Here is a 14,665-nt window from a genome sequence, read left to right as displayed (position 1 = left end):
TACCATGCTTACACCTTGCTGACCCTTCCACTTTCAAAATAGTTGAAACAGATGCCTCGTAATTAGGATATGGTGGTATTCTCAAACAAGTCAATAACAACAAAGAACAAGTTGTTCAGTTCATTTCAAAATATTGGAATTCCACTCAACAAAATTATTCAACAATCAAAAAGAAATACTTGCTATAGTTTTATCTATATCAAAATTCCAAGGAGATTTATTAAATCAAAAATTCCTCTTGAGAATTGATTGCAAATCAGACAAAGACGTTTTACAAAAAGACGTTTTAAACATTGCATCAAAACAAATTTTTGCCCGATGGCAAGCCATACTTTTAGTATTCGATTTCGACATTGAATTTATAAATGGTTCTTCAAATTCATTACCTGATTTTCTCACAAGAGAATTTTTACAGGGATACCAACATGCCAAGATCCAAAAAAAGACAAAGATAAAGGCAAAGGCAAAGCCACCGCCGAACCCTCCAATACACCACCAAAGCCAAAAGGCTTAACATCCGTCAAGACATGGCTCCAAATGGCATAAAACAATCAGACATTCTTACAACAAACACCTTTGACAACAGAACCCATATCATCTAAACCCATGCTAGCCTTAAACCAGTCAGCCAACATACTACCAAAAGAAACAATATTGTTACTTGCCCAGTCTTTACAAAACGTAAAGAAAGAGCCATCTAGTGCCATAGAGGTAAGTAACAATCCTTCCCCGCTTGCTACACAAAAACAAGCGGAATACAAAAGAATTTCGAGTGAGGTGGTTATTAGGCCTCAGGCAACCCCTCCTTCTCAAAGATCAAAAAATTTCCCCAAAACATCTTTTCAAAAAATATTGACTGTGGAAGACGGATTCTTCGATGAAGATCCAATAAAATTTGCAAAAAACATATTTCCAAAAAATTGGCTTTTCAAACCCCACAATACAAACAAAACCCTTGCTTATTATGAGCAAATTTTAGTGGAAACAGAATCGGCAAAGTTCACTCACTTTGCTGATAAAAACAATACAGAAAATATCCTTTATTCCACTATATCCATCAGTAAAGTCATACATCCCTCACACTGGGGAGCCTCACCCCATACACCCAGAAAATTCCAAACCAGACTTACCCAGAGTCTGCCATACTCCTCCTCATATACATACTGGGACTACCAACAAGCTTGGTGGAACGTCTTTTTCAGACAAAATACAAATTTCCAACACTCCTGGTTATTATTCTTCAAAGACAACTTCTCAAGACAAAGCTTACCAAACTGGTTTGACTTTTGGTGGGATATCTTTGGTCCTTTGGACATAATATTACACCCCACAATCAAACAAGGATACAAGGTTTTCAGTGAACACTTCATACCAACACCTCATGATATAAGGTTCCCATGCCTTATGCACTTCTTTATAATATTCAGAATCTCTTGGGTAACAGTATGGGAATTTGAATACAATACATCCAATAAACTAGGTGTACCAGTACTTGTCCGAAAGTACAAAACAAAATGGTGGGATGGATTCAGATTTCTTGATCAAGGATCCGAAACTGCGGTTAAAACATGGCTAAATAGCTAGAAAACACAAATAATTGCATCCCCATCAAATACATCGTTCTTACAGGAAAAATCCATGGCAAGTGCAGCACTTGCAGCAGTCCAAAACAGAGAGGAATACTGCAACATTCTCAGGACAATGCTCTCAGAAGCAGAAGAATCACAATATGGATCTTCCAAATCTCAAAACAGTTAAGACGGATCCTCCCAAATCCACATCACAAAGTGGAAACACTAATGAAGACGACTGCTACGGGATCAATCTGGACAGAGATTAAAAATCAAAAACATCACATGCAGATATTGTTACAAACGGCGCAAAGGCTACACACCGGAGCGTAATAGACATACACTGTTCACTATTCACTTTACACTGTTCACTCAGTACTGTTCACTTTACACTGTTCAGCACTGTAGCACTCTCACTATAGCACCCCCTATAAATACACTCTCTCGACATAGAAGAAAGGACCCTCGAAATTTTCAGATTTCTCTCTCTCTTCCTTCTCTCTCTCTCTCTCTTGTAAACCGTCATCCCTTCCATCTTCTTCCTCATCTCTTCCATCTCCAAGCTTTCTTATCTTGTATCCCCTGGTTCCAAAGTAAGTTAGTTTTCATATACATAGTTTTATACAGGGTTACCAACTTACATGATAGTTGGTTAACCATCTCTTGTAATACAAATATCAATACTCTCTGGAGTGCGGATTACCGCCCTAGTGGATGACTTGATGCTTTAGTTTCTGCATCTTTCAATACATGTAATTTCAGCTTTTCAGCTTTATAATACAAGTTCATACCACATTTATGGTTGGTTTTTGTTTATGCATACTCTTACTTTATATCTTATATATTACTTTATGTCTTTACATTATTTTTAATTCTCGCGATTTTATTTAAGTCATTTACTTTCTTGTTTTATACATCATTTCCTTTTAGTTAATCTCTTATAGATCTGTTAATTTCTTATACTTCCTTGTTTTCTCATATAATACTCCGATCCTAACCCCTTTATGGTATCAGAGCCAGTAGGAAAGTATAGATAGTCTTTGTAAAAACATACACATAGATCGAGAGCCATTCGTTGGCATCCTTCTTGTTTCTACAGAGTGGTCCAGGCCGTAAGTCCCTGAGTGGCTGTTAGACCGTTGGTTTAGCTTTGTAACGGTTCTGAAGAAGGAATAGTTCCGATCTTAAGTATGAGTTTACATAGAAGATCTACATCTTCCTCTAGTTCTCTATCACAAATGGACTTAGATCCCAGTCCTATACATAGAGAAGAAGTAAGGATAGAAGATTTCAACAAATCTATAGAAAATTGGGAAATTCCTAAAATACAGCTTAAAGAAATATACAAACAGTCAAAGATGAAATTTTTCAAAAAAATCAGACTATGTCATATCCACCGAAGAAAGAGATGTTCCTCTTTCTAATTCTTATGAAAAAAATACATCTTTTAAACAAAGAGTCCATCCAAAAGTATAAACAAAAATACAATTACATACATATAGGACTAGTCCAAGTAGGAGTCAAACCTCTTACAAAAGAAGGTCTTAATACATCTATTCTTTTAGTTTTACGGGATTCACGTCTCTTAAACTATGATGAGTCCATACTAGGTACCGTGGAGACAAGTCTCCGCAAAGGACCTATACATTTTGACTGTTACCCTAATTTCTCAGTTTCTCTCAAAGATAAGAACATTCTTAGAGCTCTAACACTCCAAATCAAAACCCATAATTACAAAGTAGCTGATGGATCTATTCCTTTAGCCCTTGTCTATAGAATTCATTATAAAGCCATGTCCTCCATTTTTGGAGAAAATGCTTTCAAACATAGTCCTCGAGGAGAAACACTTCTTCTCCAAACTAACATTTCTAGAGCAAATACAACAATTCCTAGGTCTATTAATTGGAATCAGGTTACTTTACCAGAACAATGGGAATTAGAAAACCAAATTTCCCAACAAGTTGTTCAAAATACAGACCCCACTAATGTCATTCAACACCCAGAAGGAAGAGTGACCATTAGATTTCCTAGAAGATCTTTCGATTCAAGATCTAGTCATTCTTTTCATAATTCTTATACAAGGTCCATAAATCTTAATCCTAATCTTTCTCCCATAATCACCATTCCCCCTAGTACGCATAGAAACACTCCTCCTCCTAGTATACATAGAGACACTCCCACAAGGGATACAACACATTTACCTCCTTCCACCAGTAGAAGTAATCAGGAGACACCTCTTGAACCAGAAATTAGTGGTTTAGATAATAGATCAGGGATTTCCAGGCCAATTTATCAACAAAATCAGCTTGAATCAGCCGAACCAGCCTTAGGAAATACAGATTCTCCTCATCATTCTCCTACTTATTCACAAATGATAGATGCCGAGCTTAATGTTTTAGAAAAACATTTTGAACCAAACAAAACTTTTCTTAATAAAGAATTTAATTCTGAAAACAACAAACAAATCGAGAATGGTTCTTCAAAACCTTTGCCGATAAAGCAAAGACATCAAACAAAAATATTACGACTACATATATGAATATGAAGTCCATATATTTTTCTTTGAATGGTTAGAAGAACAATTCCTCGAACCAAAAGAAATATTTGTTTTAGATCATCATTACAAATGGAAACTTGATAATGGTGAAACCATAGAATCCAATCATCCACCCCTTAGGAGAATAAAAATCCAGCATGGAGATAGCGAGGTTACAGCTACTCCCTTTAGGCTTCCAGACAAAGGAGACTCTCTATACACCCACAAAGTTATTAAACAAAACACTTTTACTAATCAACATTTAGTAACCCTAGGAAAACAGTTGAATAGGATAGAATCCATCATCCAGAATCCTACTCACCTTATTACACCTCAAGTTGACACACTCAAAAAACCCATTTTTAAAGCCTTTGAATTTCCAAAAAATCTTAGCCCAGAGTTTGCCAAAGCTATAGAACAAAAGAGAAAACTCTTAGGAAAATCCAAGGTAGAACCTGACCCTATACTAGACACTCCTAAATTCCAGAATCTTATCATTAGAGACACTCCAGACCAACCCACTATTAATACCCTGACCAAACACTCTGATAAATCCAATAATGAGTCAGTCAATGAGATTAACAAACTCAATTGGAGACAACCTCAGAAACTTTATTATAGTAGAGCTACCCTACCAGACATTGCCCAAGAAGAATCATCGCAAAAAATACAGAATAAATACTCTCCTGACGCCATCTATGAATGGAACATTGATGGTGTTGCGGAAACCAATATTATGAACATTCTTAACAACATGGTAATGCTTGCTAATGCATACAAAACACAGCAAGATGTTTCTGACCATGCTGTTGCTAATCTTTTAGTAGCCGGATTTACTGGACAACTAAAAGGTTGGTGGGATAACTACTTAACAGATGAACAAAAAACACAAATTTTAAATGCTTATAAGGTAGATGATTTTGGCCAACGCATGGATGATGATCAAGGACATCTCATCCAAGATGCGGTCAATACCCTTATCAATTCCATTTCACAACATTTTGTAGGAGACCCTTCACATATTAGGGATAGAAACCAAGATCTCCTTTCCAATATGCGTTGCAAATCCTTAGGAAGATTTAGAGAATATAAAGAGCTTTTCTTTCAAAGAGTTCTTATTAGACCCAACTGCAATCAACTCTTTTGGAAAGAAAAATTCTTAGCCGGTTTACCTCAAATTATAGGTGACCAAGTTAGAGATAAAATTAGGGAAGATTACAGCAGTCAAATACCTTATGATCTTCTTTCTTATGGAGAAATAGTCTCTTATGTTTATAGACAAGGAACACAAATGTGTAATACAATCAAATTACAAAGACAACTCAAAGAAGAACAATCCCTTACCAATAAGAGTCTAGGAGACTTTTGTGCTCAATACGACCCCTCTTATAATGAAAAAACAAAACCAAAATGTAAGGGAACTTGTCCTCCTAAAAAAGAAACAAAGAAACATCACAACAAACCTCCACTTCGTACAAATAAACAAAGACACCACAATAACCAAAATAGACCTCAGTCTGATAGAAAATTTTTTAAAGACATTAAATGCTATTCTTGTGGTAGAAAAGGTCATATTTCAAAATATTGTAGGATTAATAAAAAATTAAATGAACTTTCTTTAGATGACAATACTCTTAATTAGTTAAATAACATCTTCATAGAAAATGATGATACTTCTTCTGACGAACTTCTTGAGGAAGAAGGTCTTCAGATTAATGAGATAGAATCCTCTTCAAATTCCGAATATGAAGACGCTTCACCAGGAAAATCCAGTCCTGAAGTAAACGTCTTAACAAAAGAAGAAGAATTCCTTCTCAAAGACTTTGCTAACAAAATACTTGACCCTGAAGCCAAAAAAGAATACTTAGATAGACTACACTCTTCTATGAATATTACTTCCAAGCCTAATACTTCCTACAATCTTAGAGACATCCTAAATAGAAACAAAAAACCACAATCTAGACCCATAAATATTAATGATCTCCAAAACGAAATAAAATAACAAAAATTAGAAATACAAGCCAACATCCGTCAAGACATGGCTCCAAATGGCAGAAAACAACCAGACATTCTTACAACAAACACCTTTTACAACAGAACCCATATCATCTGAACCCATGCTAGCCTTAAACCAGTTAGCCAACATACTACCAAAAGAAACAATATTGTTACTTGCCCAGTCTTTACAAAACGTAAAGAAAGAGCCATCTAGTGCCATAGAGGTAAGTAACAATCCTTCCCCGCTTGCTACACAAAAACAAGCGGAATACAAAAGAATTTCGAGTGAGGTGGTTATTAGGCCTCAGGCAACCCCTCCTTCTCAAAGATCAAAAAATCCATGGCAAGTGCAGCACTTGCAGCAGTCCAAAACAGAGAGGAATACTGCAACATCCTCAGGACAATACTCTCAGAAGCAGAAGAATCACAATGTGGATCTTCCAAATCTCAAAACAATCAAGACGGATCCTCCTGGTCACATCACAAAGGGAAACACTAATGAAGACGACTGCTACGGGATCAATCTGGACAGAGATTAAAAATCAAAAACATCACATGCATATATTGTTACAAACGGCGCAAAGGCTACACACCGGAGCGTAATAGACATACACTGTTCACTATTCACTTTACACTGTTCACTCAGTACTGTTCACTTTACACTGTTCAGCACTGTAGCACTTTCACTATAGCACCCCCTATAAATACACTCTCTCGACATAGAAGAAGGGACCCCCGAAATTTTCAGATTTCTCTCTCTCCTTCCTCTCTCTCTCTCTCTCTCTCTCTTGTAAACCATCATCCCTTCCATCTTCTTCCTCATCTCTTCCATCTCCAATCTTTCTTATCTTGTATCCCCTAGTTCCAAAGTAAGTTAGTTTTCATATACATAGTTTTATACAGGGTTACCAACTTACATGATAGTTGGTTAACTATCTCTTGTAATACAAACATCAATATATATATATATATATATATATATATATATATATATATACTATAATTGGTTTATGGAATAAATTCCAAAATGATTTGAGAAAGGTTTTATGAAAAACACTTTGACGTGAATGCTGTTTGTGAAATGAATTTTGAAATGGTCTTGCAAAATGTGTTCAATTTGATAAACTATGCATTTTATTTAGTGAAATCAATTACTAATATTGATTGTGGATTTGATTGTTAGTATTGGAGGATGTTGGTTTGGATTGAGGGGATTGTAGGTATGCATATTGGGTTTATGATATCCTTCTGGGCCAAATCACCAGCTTTGTAGGTAGAGACCTTATCAAGAGGGGAAATCTTTGTCATCTTATCACCAAGCGTTAGGTCATGACCATAGTTTGATATTAAACAAAAGATTGGTCGATGGATGAACCATTAACATGTGTTTTGATATAAGATGAATCAGTGGATTAAACACCGACTTGGTTTTTTTTATTATAAAGATTAATCAATGGACTTGACTATTGATGCTTGAATTGAAAGGATGGTTTAAATGAGCATTCTTTGAATTGTATAAAACTTGTCATGAATTGTGTAAAGCTTGTTAAAATTAAACAACTCTTATATGATTTGATATGTATATTAATGAGTTGGATGATGAGTTTCTAGTCATGCTCTATGTAAACACGCGGGCGCACACACATATGCATACCTAGTTACTTGATTTGCTAAAAGAGATGTACTACTCACTGAGCTTATGATTGCTCACTCCTCTCTTTTCAAATCTTTTCATGTTCTCAGTCAGTGATCAATAAAGCAAGAGTAATATCAATGGGGACTTTTGGGAGTTGGATTTGGTGGTTTGAAACTGTATCCTTTGAGTGGAAGGACGGCCATATCATTTCCCATTTTTGATGGTTTTGGGCTGTGACAATCACATCCTTACTTACAGATACAAAGTTTAGCTTGCATGAATGACCACGGCCAAACTTATGCAACACGTATATCTCGAAACATATAGTAAAGGGACATCACTGTATTCACTTAACCATTTAGATATACCGATTGAAGATGGGATACCTACATGATATTTAACTTGATGACCAATGATGATCACAAGCCATATGGATTATTAAGTGCTATATCACACAGAAATGGAAAACAAAGTTTTCCAGGACATCAAAAGTGGGCATGATGGCCCGGACTACCTGTAGTGAAGAGATGCTGAGCCATCACCGAGAAATATAGTATACCTCTATCTTCTGAAGATTAACTAGGGAATGCACACTCCATCACCTGTCATCCATTGAAAAGAACAGGATTTCGTAACAGCTTATTAGTCAACTGTAATTGCACAAGAAATATTATACAGCAATGAGGGACAATCTCATAGTAGTGCTGTGTAGCACAAGTGTGATTCTTTTAGAAGATACACCAACATAGACAAGAACCAATACAATAAGCATTGAAGGCATGGTTATTGCAATAACAAACAAAATACTGGGCACCTTTTCATGTAACAACTCACATCAATACCAGGCATTGTGCTTCCTTTGGCCTAATGAAGTAATCTTGATCATGCTAGAAAAAATAAAATGAGCAATATGTAAAAGAAGGTTTGGTAGTCTAATGAAAACCTTCATGTCACATAAAGCATTAGTCCAACAAAGTTTTGCCAGCTCTTACGCATGCCGATGTCTACGTTAGTTGTTCTTTCTACATCCACCCTTTTTTCTAGACAAAGCATAATTTTCTGCATCAGTGGGAGTTTAATTTAGTTCTGATTTACAATCAATTGATATTTTAATTTGTCTTTCTTTATTTTCTTCTGTCGTCAACTTGTCCCTTGCCTTGCTGTCGCATAAAATATTCCTCACCTATCACCAACAATCACAATATGAAGTTTTCATGAACACAATTTGTTAGGGCTAGATAGATCACCTAGAGGGGGTGAATAGGTGATAATGCTATAAAAAAAAACATTATTGCAATAGAACAACATCTGACGATAACCATGCTATGATAAGATCTTATGGATATGCAATAAACTATCACAATAATTTAAATGAATATTTAGGGATTGAGAGAATTATATACAACATAGATATAGTGGTTCGGCTTTTGCAAGTCTACATCTACTCTGGCTCTAACAGTCGATTGGATGGATTGCACTAGAAAGGATCTATCAGAGGTTACAAAGATTGAGTACTTCTCACTCAAGTGAGTGTAGTCACTCTTATGATCTAACACTCTTAACAACCTCTAGAAAATTATAGAATTGAGCTCACACGAAAAGCAAATGTGTAAGATTGAAGATCACTTGAGACTTAGGAATTATAAACTTCAGAATTTTGGCTTCTTGTTCCCTTTCAGCATATTGACCTTCTTCTATAATCCCCATTGTTCGAGCTGACTATTGGACATAACCTTTGAGGATCGCTCATCCAATCTACCCGTTGGACTTGAATGTTGCTAGAAGATCTGATTGCTTTAGAGTTGCCAAGATTGAAGTCTCTCGTTGATTCTATTGCCCATACAGCAGGTAGAGTTTCCATAAGAAGAGTGCTTCACTTGAAAAGAATGTTTTGCCTTACGTAGATTAATTAATCCAAATCTTACTATATTCTTGCAGCATTTCTTCCTACAACTCCAACAAGGGCTTCTTCTTATGATATGCTTGAATTGGATTCACTATCTAAGTTCATTGCCTCCTGGATATCAATCACAAAGGATTTGATATGATATATTTTCCTTCTTGGATAAATCTCATATATGTAGTGAGGAATCCACCAAATTACTAGCTGTTAGCATAAGGTCCGATCACTATTCTTGTTCTTGTCGAGATTGGATCTTAAAGAATAGGATCTCCACTCCATTTTAAAGTCTGACAAGTAATGTCTGATGATTCTCCATCAGAGTTTCCACTTGGAATTTCTTATCATCAAAATTGAAGAAAGTTTTGTTAATCATCAAAACTAATAAGTGAATTTTTTTCAACACAATCAGTTAACATTTCCTGTTGAGAAAAGAGTCCGCATGATTTACTTGGGCATCATTTTCAGCAATTGTTGTGTAAAATAAAGGTGGTATTACGTAATAACCGTTTAGGTTTGATTGCATAAGAAGTATTTGACAACAGCGAAGGACAATCTTATAGTAGTGCCATGTAGCAAATATGTGCGATTTATTTATAAGATGCAGCAATGTGTACAAGAACCAATATATTGAGCATTAAGGCATGGCTACTGCAATAATAAACATATAAAGGGCAAATCACATGTCATTCCAGAAACTTATATACGAGTAAAAGGATGAAAGAAAAATCATCTTTACATAAGTGACTAGGCACAATAGTTTCAACAAGTTTCAGATTCCCAGTAAAGATGGTACCCATTAGGAGCAAGTTATACATGAGACACTGATATTGCATAAAAATATAGCAAGTTAGAAAAGAGAGCGATGGTGATCTATTCAATTTAGACCGAATCATTTAGTAGAGTATCTTGCCAATGTCAGCATTAGAAACATGTTGCAAAATAGAGCATGCTACATGATAAACTTTTTGAGAAACAAGAGTGCATGCCAATTTACTCCTCACATTGTAAAGGCTACCTCACACTAATAAGGGCTAAATGATATCCCTATTTAATGTCCTTTCTGAAAGGTAAAAGCATCAATAATAGGCTAGCAAGGGTGGGTGCAAACATATATATAAGAAGAGCGGAAAAAAACTAAAGCCATATTCAAAACAATTCCCAAAACTAAAAGGGAGTTCAACTACAGGACAAATCATGAAAAAAATATGGTTTCAAATTAATAGAGCAATTAAGTCAGATTTTGAGAGGTGATATCACTTTTTTAAAAAAATTTATTTGCCCCACAAAGTTGTCAATAGTCACGGGAAAATATCTTCTAGGATATAACAAAGCCTCAAAATGAGAATATTAGATAGCAATTTTAGTATTTCTCTAGGCTCTCTCTAGGAAATAATTGAAAAAATGGCTATAGTTTTGGAAAGAAGACTAAAATAATGATCTCATTTTTATTTTTCATTTGGAAAACTTACACACACACGCGCGCGCGCACATCAGTCTTAAAGAACATAACCAACTTTTTGTAAAAGGTTGTAAACTGAACGAATGTATCCTTTCGGAAAAAAGTTACAGAATGAACAAAGGTGTTCATTCGAAAGAAATTGAAAAATGAACAAATGTAACCCTTCAGAAAGGTTGCAAACCGAACGAGTATCATTTTCAAAAGTTGTTTTGAAAAGACACAAATATAAAAATTTGAAATAAATTATTATTATTATTATTATTATTATTATTATTATTATTATTATAAAATTTCGAATTTTCATAATTTCCAAAAATTCTCAATAAACAAAAATAACCTTTGAACTAATTAAGTTAATAAGACAACTGTACGAAATAAAATAAAAACAAAGGTGTTAGTGCCAATTAAACATCTCACATGCAAGCATGCAAAGTGCTAAGTGTGCCTAATAATTGCGTATGGTGGGGTTTAGCCCACACCCAATCTTTTCTTTGGATACACCAAAAAAGCCTCACGCTCATTAACTGACCTCCTCCTCTCACATTTTTTTTTTTTTTTTGTGAGACAAGGAAACACACATTGTTTTACAAATAAACTTCCAACACCATATCACCCGACGTTTACATCCCAGGAGTTGGTAATGACCAACGGGTGGTTGGTACGTAGATTCAATATCTAATATATAGAATGCAAACCAAATTCTACAGGAGTTCTATATTCATAAAGTGGCAGGCTTCAACCAAGACAAGCAGATATGCTCAGAAGCAAACATGGTACCAGGAACCATGTTTCAGCATTTTCAAATCATATTTTATGAACGTTGAAAACCAACCGAGTGAGACTCTTATTTAAAAAGTTTGTAAGAATTTATGCGATTGGGGTAGATGATGAACCTGACCTAGCTAGCTCCTACTAATAACGCATTATATAATGCTCAAACACAAAGTCGTCTAGTATGCCAGTGATTGCAACAACATCTGAAGGAAGGATACGCTTTTAAATTCGAGCAGACAGTTCAATCAAATCACACGATTTTGGTCTCGCCAAAAGGGAAGCAAAGAAACGTCAACTCTGTATATTTGCTTCGACCGCATCCTAAACGTCATCGACGAAGGAAACCCCTTTGTTGCTTCCCATGCTTACGCAATGAACAATGACTTCCATTAGTTTGTGTTATCTCCTCTATCGTCTTTAACTCAACCCTAACTATTACACAGCAAAAGCATTAGATTGTTGCATTTGAAGGTTGTTTCTTGAAGAAGCAAAAATTAGCTACAAGTAACCATGTCGCTGAGACTTTTCCATAGACTCGACACCGCCAAGACACAGTACTACCACTTCAAGGCCGTCATCGTGGCAGGTAATTAACTTGTGTGTTTTGCTTCACAATCCCAGTGATTGATGCACGCAACATGGGTTGTTTTATTTCAGGAATCCGTTTTAGTTAGTGATTCTGCATTTCTTATATTTGATTATCTCTCTTTCGGAAAAAGCATCATTCTTTTTCGTCAATCTGATTCCCAATTTCTGTCTGTTATTCTTGACAAAGGAATGGGGTTATTCACCGATGCGTACCATCTCTTCTCTATCGCACCGACCATGAGACTGCTCGGACACATATACTACGACAAATCCCCTGGCCACCGAATCCCACATAAAGTCGAATCAGCCATGCTGGCTGTTGCTCTCCTTGGCACAGCGATTGGTCAACTCATCTTCGGCAGGCTCGGCGATCTTGTAGGGAGGAGGCGCTTGTATGGCCTCGCCTTGATACTTATGATGGCTGGCTCCATCGGGTGTGGATTCTCCATAGGCACTTCAAAAGGCTACGTTCTAGCGAGTCTAGGGTTTTTCAGGTGATCGTAGCAGTAGAACTCACCGTGTGTCGCTTTGTAAAATCAGTCTGCTCAATTTTTCTCAGTTTTCATAACACCCGAATATCACTCTTTAATTCTTTTTAGGTTCTTGCTTGGGGTAGCGATCAGAGGAGATTACCCGCTCTCAGCGACCATCATGTTTGAGTATGCTAACAAGAGGATGCGTGGAGCATTCATGGCAGCCGTCTTCTCAATGCAAGGGTTTGGGATTCTGGCGAGCTCGGTTGTGACAACGGCAGTGTGCAAGATATTTAGCCGAGTACCAGAAGAAGCTGATATTGCCTGGAGGCTGATATTGATGCTAGGTGTTATTCCAGCCGTGATGACGTTTTACTGGCGGATGAAGATGCCTGAAACGGCAAGGTAATTACGCGTCTGGTTTTGCTTAATTTATTGTTTAAGTCGTTTAGTTAAGTCATTGGTTTATTTTCTTGAGAAAAAGTGGTTTGGTCTATGGTCTTTACTGCTATGATCAAGCATGACTTTCTTTGGTTGCTGGGATTTGTATTGATCCTTCTGGAGACATTGTCCCCAGAATCTCTTAGGAACAATTCCTGGGTGCTGTCGAATAGGATAACCGAAAGAATGAAACCAGAGTTTGGCTGGTCGTGCCAAATAATTCGTGTCAATTGAAAACTCTAGATTTGCGTTGAATATGCTAAAAAGGGTGATGCATCTAAACTCATGTTTATTCATGCAAGTTTCGAAATATTTGCTAGTCTCAACTTCCATAGACATGTCAAAATCGAGCAATAATTTGGTGTTCCCTTAAGAAAACAACGGTGCCGAATGGGTTTTGTAAATTATGTGCATTATTTTAATAGTAAGAGAACTTCTATAATGACTCATATCTAAATTTGTACGAGATAGACAAAGTTAATCCTTATGATATATCTTTTGGGTCTTATTAGGTACACCGCTTTAGTGGAGAAAATATCCTCCAAGCTAACCAGGACATGGAACTAGTCCTAGACATGTCACATTGCCAAATCGCCGAGGGCCATTTCTTACAGCCGAGCAAGTCATCCTACCTTCTCTTCTCCAAGCAATTCATCCTCCGGCATGGCCGCAACCTCCTTGCCTGCTCCACCACATGGTTCCTCCTCGACATCGTCTTCTACGGCTACCCCCTCCTCCAATCCAAGATCTACCTCAAGTCGCAGCACGGCAAAGACACGAACGAAGACACCGCCTTTGATGCCGCCTTTAAGGTCGCAAGATTACAGGTCATCGTGGCATGCTCCGCCATGATCCCTGGGTGCATCGTCGCCTTCTTCCTCATTGACCGCGTCGGGCGGCTCATCATCCAAGCTGTCGGGTTCGTCTTCATGGCCATCGTTTATTTCTCCATCGGAGTGCCATATGACGGATATTGGGAACACCACCCCAAAGCGCTGCTCATCCTGTTCGCACTGACATCCTTCTTCGCCAACTGCGGGCCCAACACAGCCACCTTCGTCTTGCCGGCCGAGCTGTTCCCCGCACGTTTCAGGACGACATGCCACGGGATCGCCGGGGCTGCAGGAAAGGCCGGGGAGATAATCGGCGTCGTGGGGTTGTTGATGCCCTCATTGGGGACGGGAGTTACATTGATCATATGGGGTGGGATTTGCGTGATGGGGATGGCGGCAACCAGCATGTTCGCGAAGGAGACTAAGGGAACATCGCTTGACGAGAATGAATGA

General features: G+C 37.1%; 1 protein-coding gene across 1 annotated transcript; it reads left to right on the top strand.

The window, feature by feature from the left end:
- Window positions 1-12,387: 12,387 nt before the first annotated feature.
- On the top strand, window positions 12,388-14,665 carry LOC104451712 (probable inorganic phosphate transporter 1-8). The gene is given in 5 exon segments (XM_039314992.1): window positions 12,388-12,463; window positions 12,653-12,959; window positions 13,065-13,343; window positions 13,892-13,908; window positions 13,911-14,665. Coding segments are annotated over 5 exon segments (1,434 nt in total).

This window comes from Eucalyptus grandis, chromosome 6 (genome assembly GCF_016545825.1).
Source record: "Eucalyptus grandis isolate ANBG69807.140 chromosome 6, ASM1654582v1, whole genome shotgun sequence".
Classification (NCBI taxonomy): domain Eukaryota; kingdom Viridiplantae; phylum Streptophyta; class Magnoliopsida; order Myrtales; family Myrtaceae; genus Eucalyptus; species Eucalyptus grandis.
The sequence above is the reverse complement of the archived record's forward strand: the minus strand, read 5'-3'. Positions and strand labels throughout refer to the sequence as shown.